The 21,559-nt window shown below is 37.4% G+C and overlaps 2 protein-coding genes across 3 annotated transcripts in view; both read right to left on the reverse strand.

Moving 5' to 3' along the window:
• Mrps6 (mitochondrial ribosomal protein S6) overlaps positions 1-21,559 on the reverse strand; it is a 72,467-nt gene that overhangs the window by 36,411 nt on the left and 14,497 nt on the right. The gene's annotated exons all lie outside the window — the stretch shown is intronic.
• The window catches only part of Slc5a3 (solute carrier family 5 member 3), a 33,160-nt gene continuing 14,893 nt past the window's right edge, over positions 3,293-21,559 (reverse strand). For both annotated transcript variants that reach the window (XM_013071311.3, XM_004842331.4), the window contains exon 2: positions 3,293-14,881. In XM_013071311.3, coding sequence (XP_012926765.1) covers positions 12,397-14,553 — 2,157 coding nt within the window. In that variant the 5' untranslated portion in view covers positions 14,554-14,881 and the 3' untranslated portion in view covers positions 3,293-12,396. The remainder of the gene's footprint in view (positions 14,882-21,559) is intronic.

Raw genomic sequence — 21,559 nt, forward strand, 5'->3', positions numbered from 1 at the left:
TGTTTAAAATGGTTGCTAGCTGTTGTGCTGAATGGCTATCTTGTGATCCTAAACACAGGGATGTGATGTGCCTTAGGGTGAACATATATTAGATAAGCTTCATTCAGGCACAAGTTGTAGTGCTGCTGACCTTAATCTCAAGGTCAACAAAATAACTATAGGGTGGGGGATTTGGCTCAGTGGTTTCGCTGCCTGCTGCGCAAGCGCAAGGACCCGAGTTCGATCCCCAGTACCAAAAAACAAACAAACAAAATAACTATACTATATTAAACATGATGTCTTTAAACCTAAATATACATAAAACAAGGTTATGGATTATTAATCAGTGACAAAAATGAGCTCACAGGAACCTGTGACCCTGTATTTGTCCAAGAGGCAATGATTCAGTAATTTGCTAACTCAATGTTCAAGGTAAATTTATAGAACTTAGCCACTACCAATAATAAGTACTACACTGTATTTGTGTTGTTTAATGAACTGTGTTAAAAATTTTCAAAATAAAAATCCATGAATGTACCAGGCATGGTGGTACATGCCTGAAATCCCAGCTATTTGGGAGCTGAAGCAGGAGGATCCAAGTTCAAGGTCAGCCTGGGCTATTAGCAGATGTAGTGAGACCTTGTCAGGAAATAAAAAGGGCTAGGAAATGTAGCTCAGCAGTGCAGTACCTTGGATTAATCTTGATAATGGGGAGGAGATTCATTTATTGCACAAAAGAATCACCTGCATAGCTTGTAAGAACCATCTGAAATGTGAACAGTCTTCACAGTTTTGCACTTAGAAGCTGAATTTTAAAACTCCAATCTTGCACCGAGGATTTAGCTCAGTGGTTTCGCCTCCTGCTGCGCAAGCGCAAGGACCCAAGTTCGATCCCCAGTACCAAAAAAAACCCAAATCCTTTCTTACAAAACTCCAGTCTTGCTTTCAATAGTCAACATATGCCTTCAGAGGAGGGCAAGAAGATCTGGAATTTCAATCTTCAAAGACTAATTCAAGAGTGGATACCCGGATTTTCAGGCAAATTGGAAAATTCTACTCAAGTACCTAATTCTGCTCCCCTCAGAAAACCTATTGGAACTACTGATCAGAGATGTTTTTCAGTTTTACAGATAAAACTTGTACACATTCTAGTGTTCTAATCTACATAGAGATTGTGTGGGATCTTTTTTTTTCAAGGTACAGTATTGTAAGAATGGTAGAAAGAAGGGACAACTGCAATAAAATTCTGGAATAAAGTAGGTGAAAAAGGCAACATAGGGGCAAAGTCCAAGAATTAAACATATGTATACTGCAGAATTCCATAAATATCTGGGAAATAACAACTCTGGGCACGTCTGAAAATAGGGGTAAGTATGAGACTAATAAGGTACAGAGCTGGTGGAAAGCTGAAGGGACACCTAGATCCCTAGATGCGTATCTCTCAAGTAGACACTACAGGAGGAAGGTCTCTGAACTGGAGACCACAGGCACAGTGCAAAGTGGGGATGCCACATTAAAAAGGATTTTTTTAAAAAAGCAGAATGAATGCTGAGACCTCTATGCGCTTTACCCACTTGGCTCTCAAAATGTCACCATGAAACTTTTACATTTCCATTAAAAGCTTTCTTTGGGGAATCTGACCTAAGATAACAGTAAGATTTGTCCTATAACCAGGCCATGAAGGCCAAATGTTGGAGCAGAGAAGCTCTCCACACACATTTGGGGCATTTTTAGTTCACCTTATTAAGTATAAGCAGACAATCAGGATCAGCATACATTTGAGAAAGACCAAAACAAGAAAAAAAAAAAAAAAAGAACTGTTATGAAGTAAATAATCTAGAAGAAAAAAAACTCTTCAGAGATGAGAAGATACAGCAACTGAGAGAACAAAAGGTTGTAAGAATGATTCAGTGAACAAAAGAGCTCTTAAAATTAAAAACATAATAGAAATTAGTTTAAAATTACTTTTCAACAGAGATTGGAAGACTAAGTTTAGAAAAACCTCTAGAATGGGAAAAAAGACAAAAATTAAAAGATCAATGAAACAAAGTATAGCAATCCAGGTGGCCCAAGAACTAAACAAAAGTGATTTCAAAAAAAAAGAACCATTATACCAGAACCAAGGTGCCATATTGAGAGCTAAGGGCCAGTAGAAGAGAAGAATTTGCAAGACATATAATTAAAATTTCAGAACACAAGGACTAGGAAACTAGTCTTACCCTTCTCCATTTCCATTATTTTTTTATATTCTAGTCCTTGTACTCTGAAGTGCTTTCCCACCTAGAATTCTATAACCAGCCAAACATTTTTAGATATGCCAAAAGAATTATTTTCTTAATGCTAAGGAGCTACAGGATTGAAGAAAGCTTGTTAATATCAGATGTCTCAGTTGGATAAGGGAAATGTGAAAAGAATGAGGGAAGCCAAAAAGAAACCTCTCGTACTGGTTTAGAATTAGAATCATCAGTAGATGGGTATCTGTATACCAAAAGGCAAAGTCATGACATCCCTGTGGCAGTGAGCATACACACACAGACCCATTCCCTATGCCTGACCCCACTGGGGCAAGCCTGGAAGATTATTGTGCTGGAAAATAAGTAGTACTCAAAACACTGATGGAAACATCACAGAACACAAAAACTGTGTTGAAAGGGATCCTGCCATTAGCAAAACTTGGAAACGTGGTGGTGGGGGTGGGGGGGTGATGGATTATAACCCACTGAATAATCCAGTTGTTCATACTGGGCAGGAAAAGGCCAAAAATCAAGTTCAATATAGCCAAAATTAAGTTAGTAAATAGCCATTTGTTCACAGTAGTAAATTTGGCAAGAATTATCAGTGGATGCTAAAACCGGGAGGTTCAGAGTGTAATGCAGAATACGTTGCTTACAAGCCTCTGATCTTATCTCCTCACAAATTACTTACCAAAGGGAAAATCAACCTGACAGTGAAGAAACCTGACAGACACGACTTTACCAAGTATCAAAGTAAATGTCAACAGTAACAGGACAACAACTCACATGTCCCCTAACGGGAAGTTTTTAAGGATGTGCCATCACATATGTTGTATTCTGGGCCGGGGATTTAGCTCAGTGGTTCCGCTGCCTGCCTCGCAAGCGCAAGGTCCAGAGTTCGATCCCCAGTACCAAAAACAAATTCAGCACATATGTTGTATTCTTGTCAAAACTGCAGTCTGAATGTAATGAATAAACAGAGTAAGAAACTGAGGTACAAACTCAACTCTGAGACATAGAGCACTGTAAATTTCAGGGGACAGATGTGTTCATGCTGAAAATACTCATTCACAAAAATGTTAATTTTTCTTTTTATTCAAAGTTGGTACAGAAGTGCTAACATTTCCATAAAATAATTACTATACTTCAGTTACAAGACAAAATACCACAGAAAGGAATGTACTTGCAAGAAATGTAGTTCACTTTAAGTTTCCAAATACTTCTGAAGGCTAATGCAGCAGCTGGCAAAATAACACACAGTACACAAAGAACAGTGTATTTTACAGAGTCAGTAAGGAAAACTGACAGCTTTTTAGCAGATTTGCTGCTTTTTTTCAATTTTTTTAAACAATAACACTTTTAAATTACATTAAATCAAGGATCATACATGTCTACAATTTTAAAAATCAGATTGTATACAGTAGAAATCAGAATTATTATGAATGGTTAAAAATTTTAAATCTACAATTTTAATTGTTTTCCTTTCAATATGGAAATAACCTGGTTTATACCAAATTCTGCTGGCAACTAAAACATTGCACAATGAAATGGACTCAGTTAGTCAAACTTTAAAACAAAAAGCTGTGAACAATGGAGGGTAAATTGGAAATCAGTTTACAATTTAAAAAATTCATTAACAAAATTAATATTCATCAGCTTCATTATAATCACATTTGGTCTACAAATTCTAAAAGACTAAAATGATACATAAACACAATACAACTCCCAGTGTACTGACTGGACTTTTATAAAAAATCTGAACAAAGCATAATAGACAGAACACTGGGAAAAATATTTTGCAACGTAGACATTTTTTAAAATGCATGAATACTTAACATATCAAAATTACTAGATAAAAGCAGCAGTACTCTGCTGACATTTGGCTTAAAAACAATGGAATGAATGAAGCAATTTCACAGGATATTATTAGAAAAGGAATTGGTTTTCTTCTTGAAGAAGACTACTAACTTTTGCACAGCAACTATTTTTGATATCCATCTTATTAAAAAAGAAAAAAAAGCACTGAGAAGCCTAACACAGTTCATACTGTGATTGCCAACACAAGTCTGGACACAGAACATGGGACATCCAGGCAAAGAATGAATGGTAAATCCCTGATCTATTGCTGAACTCTGCTGGCAATCTATAAACTGAAGCAATAATGGCTGGGGAAAGCAGGGTTACAGATTCCAAACCATTATCTGACACTAATGTAGTATGTCATTATTAAAAAAAATAAAGCTTTTGCATTTTAACAACCCCACAGAAAAGTCCATGAGCAAAAGACTTGTTGATCTGTTTGCCACTCAAAGTCTGAGATCTCACAGTGAAATTAGAAAATTCTAACTATACATATTTACACTGCTAGGAGTACTTTTCACCTAGGCTAATTAAAGCAGTTTTCCATGGAATTACAAATCCAAGATATTTCTGCCAAAGGAATTTTCGGAATGCGTTCTTTCATAAAGTTCTTATAAACTTCTTTTTTTTTTTTTTGTACCAGAGATCGAACTCGGGACCTTGCACTTGTGTGGCAGGCGCCGGAACCACTGAGCTAAATCCCCGGCCCAATAAACTATTTTAAACTTAAAGGTACAGAATACATAATATCTAGGACTAACACATTGTAATTGCTTTGCATTTTCACATACTGCTAAGCCAAGGATGCTGCTCAAACTTCTCCAGTTTCCTGCATTTCTGGGACTCTTCCCCCCTCAGCCTCCCAAGCCTAAGGTTTAACATTCTAAAATAATTTTGTGGGTAAACACCTACCCAACTTTGTGCTGGAAAGAGGAAATCTCCCTCAAAGTGTTCAGGTTAACTCATCTAAAACATTTCACATTAGTCTGCACCAGCTATAATCCTCATTCTAGACATATTAAGAGTTGAACAAGCCTATCCCTAAGAAGATAAAAATACAAAATACAGAAGAGTAGGAACAAAGTGGTCACTTCTCTCCTAAGAGCTGATATCTGACATCCGGACAAAATTCAAGATAGAGCTACTTATTCATTCTTGGTAAGCATGGACCATTTGAAGGTAAATGAAGTGAGAAACAGAGTAAGGGAGCTGCTGGGTGGAAAAAAATGCATTTTCATCTTTTGCAAGCACATTCATAGATTTCCTCTAATCTGATCTTCAGGATGATGGGACAGGTAAAGAAAGAATCCTTCACTCTTAGTACCATTGTGCAAAGCAAAGTAATTCTTTTGGCAAATTTGTCTCAGGATTAGTTTGATGCTCAGAACACTTGGATCGAATGCTCTACTGAAATGAAACAAACAAAAAACCAAAATAAAAAAAATGAAGCATTCAAGCATATGAAGAAAATAAAAGATTACTTCATCTCTCCCATAAAACTTACACAAAAATTAAATGTTATTTACCCTACAAAAATGTGAACATCTTCATGTTTTTTTAGAGTATTGTTGATGATAGGTATTATTTTCACAAGGCAAGATTAAAAAAATAAACTCCAATGGCTCTATAGCTTAGAGCAGAAGGTTTTATGAGTTCTCACCAAAACCCTAAAAGTCTGTCCTTATTTCTTTATTTTCAGATTATGGAAATTAGCCCAGACTCTATCTTTGCTAGTAACCCCCAAATACAATCACAGTATTCTTGAAACCTGTATTCTCTCTCCACGAAAGCAGAACAAACTTATATTACTACCTTGAATCCCTTATCACTTAGGTGCCACCTGTAACTGAGATACCTCATTTTCCAGAGCTGTCAATACTGCGGTCCTCATAATAACTGAGACAAATACTTGGGGAGTTTATGACTGGCACTTGTCGGTTACTAAGAATACTATCAGTTTTGTGCTTTCTATGTGTAGAGACACACATACTTCAATGTGACTTTGTGCTTTCTATAGACTATTAATTTTTTCTCTAGGAGGAATCTGAACTGTTATCACATGTGTTCTCAGACATACTTATAAACCTACAAGGTAAAATGATAAAATAGATATATGTGACTAACATTTCAATTATGAATATAAAAGCAAATAAACATAAATAGCATTAGGCTGCAACACAACTGTCAAGTTACTTTTTTTCTTGACTCTAAAGGCTGCACGTAAAATACGTAAATATGTGGAGTTCACTTTAAATGCTCTCCATTAGTTATACCAAAATGTAAGATCAACAAAGAATTTTGTACTAAAAAAAAAAGTAAAGGTACACAGCTATTAGCTAATAGTGGCAGCCAGAAGGCACTAATCCAAACACTCAAATTTCAAAAGCGGGTTATAGAATGAAATACCATTATCTATTGGCCTTTGCCAATTTGGTATTTCATTAACAAGTCTTACTTCGATTTTCAATTATCATGAGAAAAAAGTGAGTTACTAATGAACATTTATTCTACTTGTAAGTCTAGGCCCATGATGGTGAACCTTGTAGAGCTTTCGATGATACAAACAGCCCACTGCAGCACATATGCCATAAGTTCGCCAACACTGGTCTAGGCTATATTGATAAACTGAAAATTTACCTACTCTGTCTAAAAACAGTAAGTAAACAACTCCTTCATCCAGCAGCACTAGGGAACAGAGTGAATTCAAGGTAACATCAGGTTGTAAATATCTATTCTCAACTTGGGCCGTTGTGAGAATTTCCCTTACTGGTAGTGTGCACTGAATCCATCCTGATGGGGGGAGGGGGGTTGTTACCTATCACAGGCAACAGCAAAGTGCTTCTCTCCCTTTCTGAGGACAACAAAACCACTGCTCCTTCACAAAGAGAATGAGTGCTCTCTCTTCAAATACGCTGTTGCTGGTAACCAAGTTCAAGTGTTGTTAACACAGTAAGGTCACCGGATTGAGTCAACAGCCACAGATGATTTATGACACTCCCTTGAAAAGTAAAGTGCATGATACAGTTTTCTGAGTAAAAAGACCTTTTTTCTGCTAATGGTTACACTGTTGGTTATCCGATAAATGGAGGACACACCCCAACCTTCTTAAAGGAGTTGAGACAAGTAAAAATAACAACATTTTTTTAAAGGTGCTCACTGGGTTAGTCCCAGGACTGGCAGGGGAGAAGTTTAAAGGAAAACACTCACACAACTGAGTGAATAAATAATGGTGTAGGACTTAGAACCTTACCCATTCTCTACTAGGAATCTAAGTAGTTGAGCAGCTACAGTATTCCAACAGAGGACAGACACGATCTTAGTAAGAAGGGTCTGTACCCAAGTTAAACCAACAAATCCAGTAATCTATAAGGATTATGCTTTACACAATCCAGCCTCAAACCTACCAGTACAGAAGGCTTTCTCCATCTCCCAACTGACAAGTTTCAATTTTTTATCTTTATTTGCTGAGAGAACAAGACTTTCTGGGCATCAAAATAAACTACTGCCTCTCTGCATTCTGATCTATTGTCATTTCAAAAGGACTCACAAATTTTCACTCTCACTTTCTCCCTAATTTTTGTAAATGATGTTTTGAAAATAAAATACTGATTATTAGTGTTTATTATTAACCAACACAAATCTGAGAAAATTATTCTCAAGAATTAACATTTTTAGTCAACAGAAATTTAGTAAACTTAAATATAACTATTCAATGAATCATTATTTTGATCTAAGTCCTTAATTTTGGGGCAAAGGAGCAGTTTTAAATACCAAGACAATATGCCTGAAAGTGAAGTAAGCCAACCAAAAAAGGAGAAGGAAATAAGAATTTGGTAGGTGTTGAAAGAACAGGTAAAGAACTAACAAAGCAATGTGAGAGGAGACAAAAAGACCAGTGTCTGAATGTTAGAAGGATGTACACATATACAGCAATGTGTGTCATTTATAAAGTCTACTGGGGCTAATATAAACAATAAAATACTTTAAGCACCTTAGCACCTGGCTTATAAGCAATCTTATGGATATTGAAGCCCAAAAGTATTTTTCATACTAAATTATCAGTATCCTACATTAGCCATTTTAACCATTACTATGTTAACACATTTGTACTTCATAATACGTAAGCTTAAATAAGAGTTATCCAGTTGGATCTTACTCCGGGTACCCTCATTTACATGGGGAGTGGTTCAACATGTTCACAACTGGACAAGGCTGGACAGGGCTGGATGGGGCCATATGGGGCTATAATGTGGGGCTGCCAGGCAGCTCTGAGCCATCAGCAGTGGTCCAAGCCAGTGGGGATTTGTTAAACTAGCTGACTGCCAAGATGCTTAGGGTTCTAGAATTAAATGAATATGCTTTTACATCTCCAAATTTTAAGCTAACATTTGTCCTTTACCAACTTATTCTCATCTCTATCACCTAGGTATTAACCAGCATCTTAATAGTTTTTCTAATTTCCTAGGAAAATTTTATCCTGGCAAGGCTCTGCGATTACATCATTTAACAAGAGTGGTCTTGTACATATCTTCTCTCAACTCAAACCCAGGGAATGGTGAGGTGTCACTGCTAAATACCTTTCTTGTCATCATGCCTCAGATAGAGACAGGGGGAGTAAAGCATAACGGAATCAAGTAAACCTAATACTGCCAAATGAGAACACTGAAGGACCTAATCTTAAGTCAGTAATGGCAAACCTTTAGAGCTTTCAATGATACAAACAGTCTGCTGCAATACATGTACCACAGGTTCACCACCAAACAGGTGATTTACTTGGTGAAAAAAAATGAGAATAACCCATGAGCTACACTAAATGATTTTCAAAGAGGGGGGAAAGCTGTACACCTTGTATAAAGAATAAAAAGCCACGGATTGGTTATGTAGAAACAAAGACTCAAGATTCTACTCTAGACAAGACTTTAGGTAAGAGAAGTGAGTAACAACTACTCTAGACTTTTGCTCGAGGTAAGAGAACTGAGCAAGAACCCTCCCACCCAGTTCTTAAAATGGGAAATTTCACAGGGTGATAGGTCTCTGCTAATTTCTTGAGAGGGGAATCTCTAAGAGCCAAGGCAACAGGATCCTAGCCAGACTGTATGTAAAAGGACAATGGATCATTTGAGTCATGTGAAAAGGAAGCCCTGAAGATCTGGGATCTATTAAACTTGGGCCAAAAGACACACCACCACTTCTATTGTTTGACGCTCTCTAAAGACAAAAATAGTAACTTCCCAGGAAAGAATAGCTAAAGAAGAAAGGCTGGCTCAGCTGGTTAGTCTTCTGAGATGAAGAGGAAATAGGAAGTCCCACAAAAGAGCCAAGAACCATGCTGCCTACCACTGTACTTAAGCCTTACTCATCCGATCCGGAAGCAAGACTGTCAAAGACAAAAATCTAGGAGCTGGGAAACATTCACAGGTGAAGGGATGGTATTTTTTCCCCACCTTCGAAGATTAGTATCCTCAACCTCACCTCATTTTGACTGCTAGCCACTAGCTTAGTCAATTATCATTCTAGGTAAACTCTGAAACTTAGCTTGAGCAAATATAAAAATATGCACACATTAATGTCTAGAGAGCAATGTCATCTATAAAGTTTGAACATTTTTCTAACTTAAAGACAGTCCATATATCATTCCAGGAACAATCATTCTAATGAAATACGGACTGAAGTAAGTCTCCTGAAATGAAGCTGCCACCAGCAATTCACATACCTATTCAAGCACATTATCTATTAGTGGGAAGTCATAGGAATGGCAAGCTTCAGGGACTTCAGTCTAAATAAAGTGATGTTTATACTGACAAGAATAAACAATTCTACTGGAAATACTAATAGTCATTACTTATTTACAGACATTAGTTCTCTAAACTTGACCTACTGCTATATATACATCAAGACACAAGATGGATATATTTTATGTATCTTACTAAGTCAACAGCAGAGAGAAGGTAGGGGAACACTAATAATCCAACCTATTAAGACTCAACATTAAATAGAGAAAAATCCATATAAATAGCTCCTATTCACTTATGCCATAAAAAGAAGGAAGAGTGCCCAGCCAATGTGTCAATTCTCACTGCTGAGTTACACAGCAATATATTTAGTCAAACCAAATGTTAATTCCTACTACTTAATGCCAATTTTGAAAACCCAAGATTCTATTACTTTTCCCAAATACCAAAAAGCTGTCTTAAAAGAAGAGTATTTCCTTTGGGAAAATAACACAAAGCACTGTCAGACACATATGGACAAACACTGAGTCCAGATGTGGGGACCCGGTTTCTGTTCTTCCCAAATAGATTTTATAACCTTAGAGAGGTTATAGCCTCAACTTCCATAAAAAAAGATGGTCCCTATATATCTACCCTTCAAGGTTATAAACCTCATGAAATTGGGAGAAAAAATTCTACAAGGCACTCTACAGCTCTTCAGAAATACATGCTATTCACACGTGAATTTTTTTTCATCTACCTACTCCGTCCATGACAAAGCCTCCTGAAGATGGGAAGACATTATGCTCTACCTGATAATTTCTAAAATCAACTTCAGACTAATTAAGTCTATCATAAACAAACAAGTTTATATATACACTACAGAAAAATCTGAAGTCATCGGGGCTGAGTTTTGAATCAAAATCTACAAAAGCATCTATAAAAGTAATTTTCCCTAATACAAGCTTAATAAAAATCATGCAATTTTAAAAGTATCAGTTTAAAGAAAGTAGATACACAATTAGTTTTCTTCATCTTTCATGGAGGACATAGTACAGTGCTGACACAGAATTACATCATCTATAGATATTTCTTCTAACATCTTTTGTACTCTGTGCTCAGTAAGGAGAAACAGCCTGTGAAAAAGATTCCATCCACGGATGTTGCAACTGGGTACCAAGCCATGTCAAGATAAGAGTCTTATAATTACACAAGTCCTGTAATATCCTCCACAAGCACACTACTAAACCCCAAAGTTCTTGTTCATGGCACCTCATGAACATGCTATCCATCATACAAAAATGACCATACTGAAAATCTACCAGTGGCAGGCATGCACTCTGAGTTTTCTGTTACTGATGGTCAGTTTGCACTGAAACATCCTCATGCTCTAATACATTATATAACAAAGATGTAGAGGCAGGTGTACAGATGGCAAGTTGTTCTGGGGAAAAAAAATCAGTAACAAAGTTATCAAGAATGTCGTATGATTCCAGAACTAAAATTTTCCTCTAAAAACCCAACCTTAATATATCATGATTTAATCAAGTGGGGTAACCCACCACACAAAAGCAGTGTCAATTTTTCTGTAAGATATTTGGATATATCTTCCAACTAAATCCACTGGGATACTTTTCTCTACCTTTGAAGATTAATATCCTCACTTCATCTCATTTTGACTGCTAGCCACTAGGTCAATCAATAATAAAGAATGTTTAGTCATAATAAAGAATGCTACCAAATTATGAGTGGGGAAAAAAAGAGCCTGGAAACTGACAGAATATGGATTACTCATCTGTTCAGCACAGGTTAATCAAACACTGCTTGGGAACCAGTTATTCCTAAACTATATAAGATCCTTAATTTGGTCAGCAAGTGTGGGGATCATTTATTTCACTCCCACCTCCCAATTTAATAAAACTGTGACATGTAACTTTATAGATACCTTGTCATTTTGAGTACAGTTCCCTTAAACTTCAATGAAGGGGGTGGTGACAACACACTAGAACAAAAATTTCCCCTCCAACATTACACATACAGGTGGTACAAAAATACCTACAGGCAAATATTCTAGCTTTCTTTTGGCAATCAGAATCCACAGACTCATGCTAACAAAATGGACCTCGCAACTAACTTGTCCTGAAATGAGTACAAGCACATTCGATTTTTCAGTACATGACTGACTGTACAATGTCTCAGACTTCATTTTTCATTAATGGTAGTACGAATTAGAGAGACAGAAAAAAACTTAGAAATGAGCAAATCTTCTACTTCAGCAAGACTTGGCAGTGCGGACAATACACTATTCATGATACCTTAACATATATTCTGCTCTAAACGATCTATGAGAATAATTGGTCTCTCCTTACTTTGGTATGGAAAAATTTAAACCACATTTTTGCACAACAGAGTCTGTTTTGCTTCATTTAAGTTGAAGATTTACTCTCATCCATCTCTGGGAAAATAAAGTCTTGCAAATAGATGATTTTCTGCTAAGTAAAATTTGGCTAAAAATCTACAGCGTAAACAATGCCTGAGAGATGCAACAGTTACATAATTTTTTCCAAAGACATGTATTTTTTTAAGTTAAGTGTCTCACCATACCCTTAAGTTCATAAGGAAAAATAAACAAACATGAAAATTCCAAGTGAACACACACCAAAAAGTCCAATATTTAGTATTACTTTAACTTTTGGAGTCTCTTCTAACATTTGTAAACAAACAGCCTCCTCTTCCATCAGATCTCTGAGACTCCTCTTGCTGAGACTCTTACTTTTAAAGCCACAAAACCAGTCTATGAACTTCCAGTACCGGCTTCCACTCTCTGTTTCTTTCTTTCTTTCTTTCTCACCCATGAGAGCTGCTTGCCCATTGGAATAAGCATCTACCGGTGTTTCTGCCTCTGAATGACCCAAGGAAGCCACTGCGTTGCCCTCTTCTCTGCAGGTCACCAACAGATTAACATCTTCAGGCTGCAAGCCCTTTATGCTATCTTCAGATTTCCCATTGGGAATGACGTGGTTAATGGCCTCACTGTTCTCGCTGCATCGGAGAATGCTCTTCTCTTGCATTTTGTATAGTTCATCTTTCTGAGAGCAACTCTCCTTGGCCACCACGTTCTTCTTAGACCAAAAGGTGGTGGTACGAATCTGTTCCTTTGTAGGAGGTGGTGTGAGGAGGCTAACAATTACAGTAATGAGTCCTGTGACCCAAAACAATGCTGTGGCCACGTACATATAATGGACATCTTTGATGAAGCCCGGCCTATTATCAGGTTGGTCACACTCTGGGGCACGGTAGGTGAAGGCTAGTATCAAACGGACTGCTCCAAGGACAAAGCCAGCCATTCCACCATAGAAAGCCCCTTGTTCATTGCAGCGCTTCCAGAAAATTGCCAGAAGGAACAGGGCTGCCACTGGGGGTGTCAGGTAATCTGCTACCTCCTGAATATAAAGGTACATCTGGCCTCCTTGCATCTCCACGATGATTGGCACCCATGCTATGCTGATCACCACCATAAAAGCCACAAATATCCTCCCCACAATCATTAGTTCCCGGGAGCTTGCACTTTTGCGTATGAGTTTGTACACATCAAGGGTGAATATGGTACTGGCACTGTTAAAGATAGAGTCCAAGTCACTCATCAGAGCTGCAATCATCACTGCCATCATCAATCCCCGAAGGCCCACAGGAACCAGTTTCATCACCAGGCGGGGGTAAGCAATATTGGAGCACCCAGCTCTGCTTCCACACACTTTCATGCAGTGCTCGGGGTTGATGCAAGCTATATCATCAACAAACAGTATCCTGGAAATCATTCCTGGAACAACTATGATAAACATTGGCAGAAGCTTTAAGAAGCCAGCCATAAGAGTAGAGCCTTTGGCATGAGCAATGTTTTTGGCTGCTAGGACCCTCTGCACGATGACTTGGTCAGCACACCAGTACCACACCGAGGCTGGGGTTTGCCCAAGAATGAAGCCAGGCCATGGAACATCTTCATCTGTTGGATCCCGCAACATTTTTAGGGCTTCTTCCGTAGGGCCGACATTACAAGAATTTGTGTTGGAAAGGTTATACGTCAACAAGATGGAAGACACATTGGGAGAGGCCAACATGTACCTTCTCTTAACTTCCTCAAACCCGCCAATCTCCATCATGCTAATAATCATAAGTGTGAGTGCTCCAACAATCATGAGCAGAGCCTGCAGAGTGTCTGTGTAGATCACTGCAACAAGGCCTCCGGTGACAGTCAGTAAAGCAGTCATGCCAATGAGCAGGATGACAGACACATAAAGGTTCCAACCCAAAGACTCCTGGATAAAGAGGGCACCCGAATACAGGTCCACTGAGAGTTTGGTGAAGATATAGAGAATCAGAGACAAGGCTGCAAAATAGACCTGAATCCTATGGCCACCAAATCGCTTGGACAAGTATTCAGGCATGGTGTACACCCCTGATCGGATGTAAATTGGGATAAAAACCCATCCCAGAAGTTGCAAAAGCAGTAAGGCATTGAATTCCCATGCGCCCACTGCAAATCCACTTGCAGCTCCAGATCCTGCCAGCCCAATGAAGTGCTCACTCCCAATATTGCTCACAAACAGAGAGGCACCAATTGCTACCCAGGTCATAGAGCGCCCCGCCAAGAAGTATCCACTCACGGTGCTTCTATTAGATTTCCACATGGCAAAAAAACCAATGCACATGACCAGGATAAAATACAGGGCCACTATGGCAATGTCTGCTGTCTCCAGTACAGCCCTCATTCTGGTAACTTCTGAATAAATGTCCAAATGACAGAAGTGTCCAACTTTTCTTACTTAATAGTAACCCCAGTCAAGTTTGTAAACCATACGTGAACTGGACTACACAGAGCAACACAGCAGTTCAAAGTCTTTGTCCTTTGGTTTGCTGTCTTGATGGTGGTGATAAACTTTGAAGGAGACAGTTAAATTTTCCTCCGCTTCTTAATTGGGATTGAGAACTTAGCTCGTACTCTTAATCCACTCTCCACAAGACCATCAGCATTTACTCAGGTGCTGGAGGAGAAATTCTGAGTTGCAGCTAAGTCTAGTGAAGCCTACTGTACCAACCCTGCAAGGCAGCAAAGACAAAAGACAAAGATTGAATTAGAGGAGGGTCTCACCAAGCGATGAGGAAACTTTCAGTCAAACAAACACGGCGCAACAGACATTATAAAAGGAAAAAAAAACTGTTAAAATACACTTTAGTTCCACAGCAAAGACTAATCTACACTATTGCAGCTGATACATAAAAATCAGGGACCATTTTAGGTATCATTCTAAACTAAAAATTCATCAACTTCAAAACTAAGTGGTGTAACTTTCTTGAGCCATTAACTAATCGTAATAGTGTCCTTTCTTGTCTTACTGTGGCAGTCTCAGTTTAGAACAGGCATCGAGATCTTAAAGTACCCTCAAGGAGGTGTTATTCATAAGGGCACCAAAACACATCTGCAAGTACTAAGAATCCTAAGAGTATTTGAGGTTAACTTTATGGTTGTTAGGGTTCTAGATGGAACAAACAGCAGATGTGTTCACTCGGTGTTAGCATCTATCCCCAGATCATTTACATACAGAATACTGTTCCATCTATACAAACACATTGCTAGAAAACTATTCTAAATTCCTACTATAAATGTATATAGTTATTACACAGTAACCTAAAACTTACAAGATGCCTAATGGGAAACAAGATCTTCCACACAAAAAACTGGAAACATACAAGTTATAAAACCACCCTAAGATTTCTGTTAGCGAGAAGAAAAGATAAAACTTTAAAAGAGGTAATTTCCTTCTCTTCCTTTTCTTCAGGCATTATTTCCAAGAAAGCCTCTGATAAAAGTACTGCCTCAGGTGTAATTTTGTTGAGTATTTCTTCCATCTAATACCTTTTCATTCAAATGATATAGAAAGTAAGGAGGGGAAGTAGTTTTCTGGAGTATTTTATCTTCCAAACCTGAACAAAACACACATTTGCCCACCATTAAATAAATGATCTTCAGTAAGTCCATGATTTTCAGTCCTGGGTTAAGATAATCATTCTGCAAAACAGACATTTAAATTTACCTAAAATTATTTTTATGAATTTGACGGTTTTTCTGCTGGTGAAGAGACAAATACTAATTCTTCGAAAGTAATTATAATTGCACCTGACAGGCAGGTTAAGAAAAACATTATAATTCAACCTAATGCCTCAACATGTTATTCTAAGTAATTTCTCCTTCTCACTGACAGTTTCAGAATGTCTTTCCATACTTGAAAAATCTGCTGCTTTCTGGTAAATATGGTATTTTTTTTTAAATAAACAGTAAATGTAAATCCCACAAATGATACCAAGGCTACTTCTTTTCAAAACTGTTCAAAATAGACCACAGTGCTAAAAACTTATAAACACAATTCTCACTGACAATAAGTTAGACGTAATGCCTCAGGACTAATGCTCTATCAAATAGGTTATTAGGCCTAATTCATAAAACTGCCTAGAAAAAAATGTCAATCCCATCTTTATCCCTTTTGTAAACACAAAGCACTATAATAATTATGCTATGAAAAGTGATTAAAATCCTGCTTCCTTGAAGTCAGAGTCAATGGCTGGCATCAATAAAATTGCCAAAGGCAAAAATACTTAGAAGTTAGAATTTGTATCACATTATACTTGAAAATTCCTGAATTAGTCATATCTTATTACCACCTTCCCCATACCCAAAAGCTTTTAAGTTTTTAAAGAAATTACTTGGAAATGATTCACAAATAACCACCTAATATTTTAATGAGATCTCACATGAGTAATAAACCTATGTTATTTAAAAGCATACTTTTAAATGTATCTGTGTAAGGGATAGTCCCTCACTCAAAGTGTTGTTGGTAGGTAGGAAATCCTGCGTTCAAAGGAGATCCTCTGGCTCCCAATATCTAAGTCATATCCATGTCACCTGTTCAACTTAACCCTAGCACAAAGGAGGTCAGAAGACCTTTCAGGTATTGCTCTTCTCAATGGGAGTGACTATGTGCTCCCTGAAGGGAGAGAAAAAATATCTAGTGCCTTTTTGTTTTTATTTAGAGGGTGGAGGTTTCATTTGTGTATTTGTTCAGAGATAAAATGCTCAAAAGTAAAATAAATATTTCCTTTCTCCATCACTATAAAGCAGCAGTAATATCAGTAACATTTTCTGCAATCCAGGTTCTGCCCCCTGTGAAATGCTCAGACTCTTTGACATTACTATGCAAGGCCTGACTCCTAACTTCCCCAGAATATGTCCACCCACAGGGGAGATAGCTAAACCCTAGGGAGTGGCTAAACCCTAAGTTAAGGCTGAATTCAACTCTTTCTGTATATTACCTCTTCAGACCCTTCAAAAGCTACTGCTGACAGTCCGCTCAGTGGACACCATATCAGTTTGTGGGTAGGGTTTTTCTTTTGTTTTTCATCATTTACCTTTTTTGGGGACTGGGGAGGTTTTTAAGACTCTCCCAATTTAAACAAGATGCACACAGAAACCAGCACCTGCTAAAGTGGAATAAAGGAAAAACAAAACCAAAAAGAGGTCAATTTAGTTTGCAGAAAGATATAAAATACTATGACTACAACACAGGTAAATGTCATATTCTTGTCATAAATAAAGATTGTGAAACCTTTAAATTTCAGCCTTTCAGGGGTTGGAAATAAAAGCTTAATGCAATTTTTTCTTTTTAACGAATAAATATTTCTTCAAAAAAAATACAACGAATACTGTCCAGAGTTCCTTTATTCTTAGGAAAAATACACATGGAAAAATCTTTTCTTCAGCTAGTGTGAAGCTTTTTAATGCATTTTATCTTATCTCTTTTTATTTATGCCTTTTTTCATGGCTCATAGTTCAGATAAAGGTCTTAAATGAGAAAATGGGACAAGTAATCAAATAGGTATAATAATGAAAAGTATGAGGGTTGGTTCCTTGGTAGTGCATTTAAAAATTACTTCTACAGTAAAATATATAGTTGTAGAATGTATAAAGATATGGTTCCCTAGTGATAATGGGTAGTCAAACTTCAAACATGAAGGTATTTTGAAAACAGCAGATTCCCCATAAAAGAGGACTGTCTTCTTAGAAAGTAGTATTTTATTTTTACAGAAAATTAGTATGCAACTGACACTGTCATGTAATCTCAATGAATTAAATTACAACTGAAGAATTGAGAGAAGTATACATAAAAATCTATTGTGCTTGACCAACTAGATAGATCAAATTTAAATTTGCTATTAAACTCCTTCAGGTGATATAAAACATGCTTACCAAAACAGAATTAGTTATAATGATCAAATCTCTCTTCTACCATCTAAGGCAGTGATCGTGAACCTTTTAGAGCTTTCAATCAATCAGCCTGTTGTGGCATGAGTGCCATAGGTAAAGGGTAACCTCTACCAAGCCCAGAAATCATTCTGATATAATCTGTAAAATCCAGGTTGTATGGTCACTCTATCTAAAAAGAAAAATTACCTATATTAAAAGTTAAACAGGGAAAAATGAACCCTAAACTCAATCAGGGCTCCACATCATAAACAAGTACAATGACACACGTGAACTAATAAAAGAGTAGAATTCAGTGCCCCTACAAGTAACCAAACATCTTTAGCTTTGGGGTCAGTTTATAAACACACACTCAGAGGGGCAAGGTGAACAGGCCCTGGCAGCATTGTGCAAAGCAGGCCTGATGAGTCCTGTTACATGAGAACCGAACCAAATGAAGACTATTCACATGGTGAGCTAGGGTTATGTAACACAGACTCTTCCAAAAATCTGAATGCCTGAATTATAATCACCTTTTTCTAACCTACCACAAAGAGAACATGTATATACCAGAGGCTTGCTTTCTCACTACCACCAGATTTCATGACTTTGTAAAGGTGATGGGTATAAACGACCACCAGGGACATGCAGATGTCATGGAACAACGGAAAGCAGTCAGCTTTGAAGAGGTAGGTTTCAAGCTCTGCCACTTCCTAACTGTAGGATCTTGGGCAAACAACTTATCTCTATGAACTTCAACTGTCTCACCTATAACACACAACCAGTGCTTAGCTCTGAATGGCATAATGAAGAATAAAATATAGAAAGTGGGCAATACTGCCCAGTACAACAGGCCAATGGCTCAATAAATGTTTCCACAGCCTGAATGGACTGGTAATGTTATTAGCCCTTTCAAAGTAAATGTCAACTATGTGCCAGGCATATTCAAATCTTCAAATTTACTTAAATAAGAGACTAGATTAAAAATAAATAATATATTAAATATGCTGTTCTCACAAATATTTTAATCAGGCTCCCATATACCTCATCAGCTCTTAGCTCCTACTTAACATCACTTCAAGTAAAATGTAAAACATTTATTTATTTTCATTTCTGTCATTTCAAATCAAGGTCCAGCAAAGGAAATTTCATGAGTGGAACACTAAATGGCACTTGGTACTGAGCTGTCCTCAATTCTGCTTACCTCAAAGATGTGAACCACAATATGATAGGGCTTATCAGTGACAGGTGAAAGTAAAAGTGAGTTTTCCTAATAAAATTGACATGAACTCCAATCAATTTTAAATCACAAGTGGAGCTGAAGCAACATTTAAAGGTAATTGTGCAATATAGTACCCCTGAACATTTAAGAGGCTTAAAGCCTCTAAAAAACATTTCTATCACCTGTAACTTTGACTATTCAGGGTTTTTTCCTCTGTTCTGCAGCACTATGTACAGAACCCAGGACCTTCACACTACATCCCTAGCCTACCCACATTTCTTTTTTGGAGACAGAGTCTTGCTAAGCCCCCTAAGTCTGCCGGGCTACGGCTGAACTTGCGTTCCTCCTGCCAGAGTGCAAGGATGATAGGTGTGCACCACACCAAGCTGGCTAGTCAGGTTTTTTAAAGTACGTTATGTATAAAAATCCTGGTTGGAGTCAAAATACTGTTCCAACTGTATTCCGGGGACTTTCAGTTCCTCATGCACCATAATGGGTAGAAAGGGAGGCACAACCTCTCACAACCACTTATGAACCAAAACAGCTCTATTTTGATCAGTATGTGTGTGAACAATATCCCATGCAAACAAACCTTTTCTTCAAATGACATCTTATTTGCCTAGAAAAGCTCAAAAACCACCACATTTATCATTTCATCCACATCTACCTCTTCCCCCAAAATACTTATTTTAATCTCTATCAATGTTTAAGAGTTGGCTCACAATGGATTTAGTTTTGGGTTTCTTTTTTAAACTCTCTGGGAAATAGGAACTTTAGATTATAAGGGAACAAGTGTGAAACTATCACTTATTTTAACTTTTATGTGGATGAAACCAGATCATGTATACAGTGAAAACTCAACCACCTCCTTTTTGAGAAAAATGAAAATATAAAATAACAGAACCATGCCAATGATACTGTATCATATAATCTCAATGACTAAACATTTATGTAACTCAGGGGGGAGAATTCAAGAGGCTCAGCACTATCTGCTCAAAAAAAATATTTATCAAAGACAAGTGAGTTATAAATGGAAGATTAAAAGAAACAAACAAACCTGATCTTAAGAACTAAGTCCTGACTAACTAGTTCTGGGTGGATTACTTTAATCCTCACAACAATCATGAGATAAGAACAATTGTTATGACCATTTTACAGACAAGAAAACTGAAACCAAACAGGTAGTATGCAGTGTACGCCAGAATGTGCTAGTTATTTGCGTATACACCAGGTCTTGCACTCACATGTCCATGTCTACATAATTTCTCCCCATAATCACAACACAATACTCTCTTCAAAGGAAAAGACTTCGTTTACTGACAGGAATAACAACATTGATACAAGATCATTCCATATCATCCATGTTTAAAAATTTGCATATACAGAGAAAATACCAAAGGTGGACATACAACTATTAACAAAGACTGCAAATGGCACATATGACAAAATCTAGTTTAAGTATTTACAAATAATTATATGTGAATGAATAGAGACATAAAGAGAATATAAGATTAAAAATAAGTTCCAGACACTGGCTTCCTAGATTAAGTAAACACAGATTAGATACCTTGACAAGTCAGCTATAAAACCACAGCTTATCAAAGTTCTCAGTAAGTCAAAGGCTTTGCCTTCATTTTCTCTATCACTATTAATTAATCCTTCCACCAGACAATAATAAAAGAAAAAAGCTACATCTCTACACTTGACCTACTTGCCATAAGCCATGAATCTATCCAACCTAATTTTTACCTGCTAACTTCCAATCTTATGACATTAGGTTGAAAGGAACCAGTTGCATGATCTACAAATGTGAGAATTATTAACATTATGAACCACTGTTCTCACTGAATGGGGCCTTGGTGACTGCCTTGTTGTCTTTGGGAGTACAATCTGGCTTCGTCTCCTAGAACCTGATCTACTCTCTCTTCCTCATGTCAGTGAAAGGCAACACCATTCTTACTATTGCTCAGGCCAACATCATCAGTCATCCGTTCCTGCTGGCTCATTATCTTTCTTAACCCACATGCACATAAGCCATTAGCAACGCCTGCTGGGTCTATCTTTAGAATACAGCCATAATCATATCACTTACACATCAACCACTATCACCCTAGACCAAACTTTGATTCCATCTCATCTCCTCCAGATGACTGTCCTGGTCTCTTAAGTTGTCTCCATGCCTCTGCCCTTGATCCATTACAAGGCATGAACAGCCTTTCAATACAAAGCATCAAACAATCCTCTGTATCTGGCTGTTCTC

The sequence above is a fragment of the Heterocephalus glaber genome, unplaced genomic scaffold, assembly GCF_053883595.1.
Source record: "Heterocephalus glaber isolate CG9 unplaced genomic scaffold, H.glaber_assembly_v1.0 deba00000122, whole genome shotgun sequence".
Classification (NCBI taxonomy): domain Eukaryota; kingdom Metazoa; phylum Chordata; class Mammalia; order Rodentia; family Bathyergidae; genus Heterocephalus; species Heterocephalus glaber.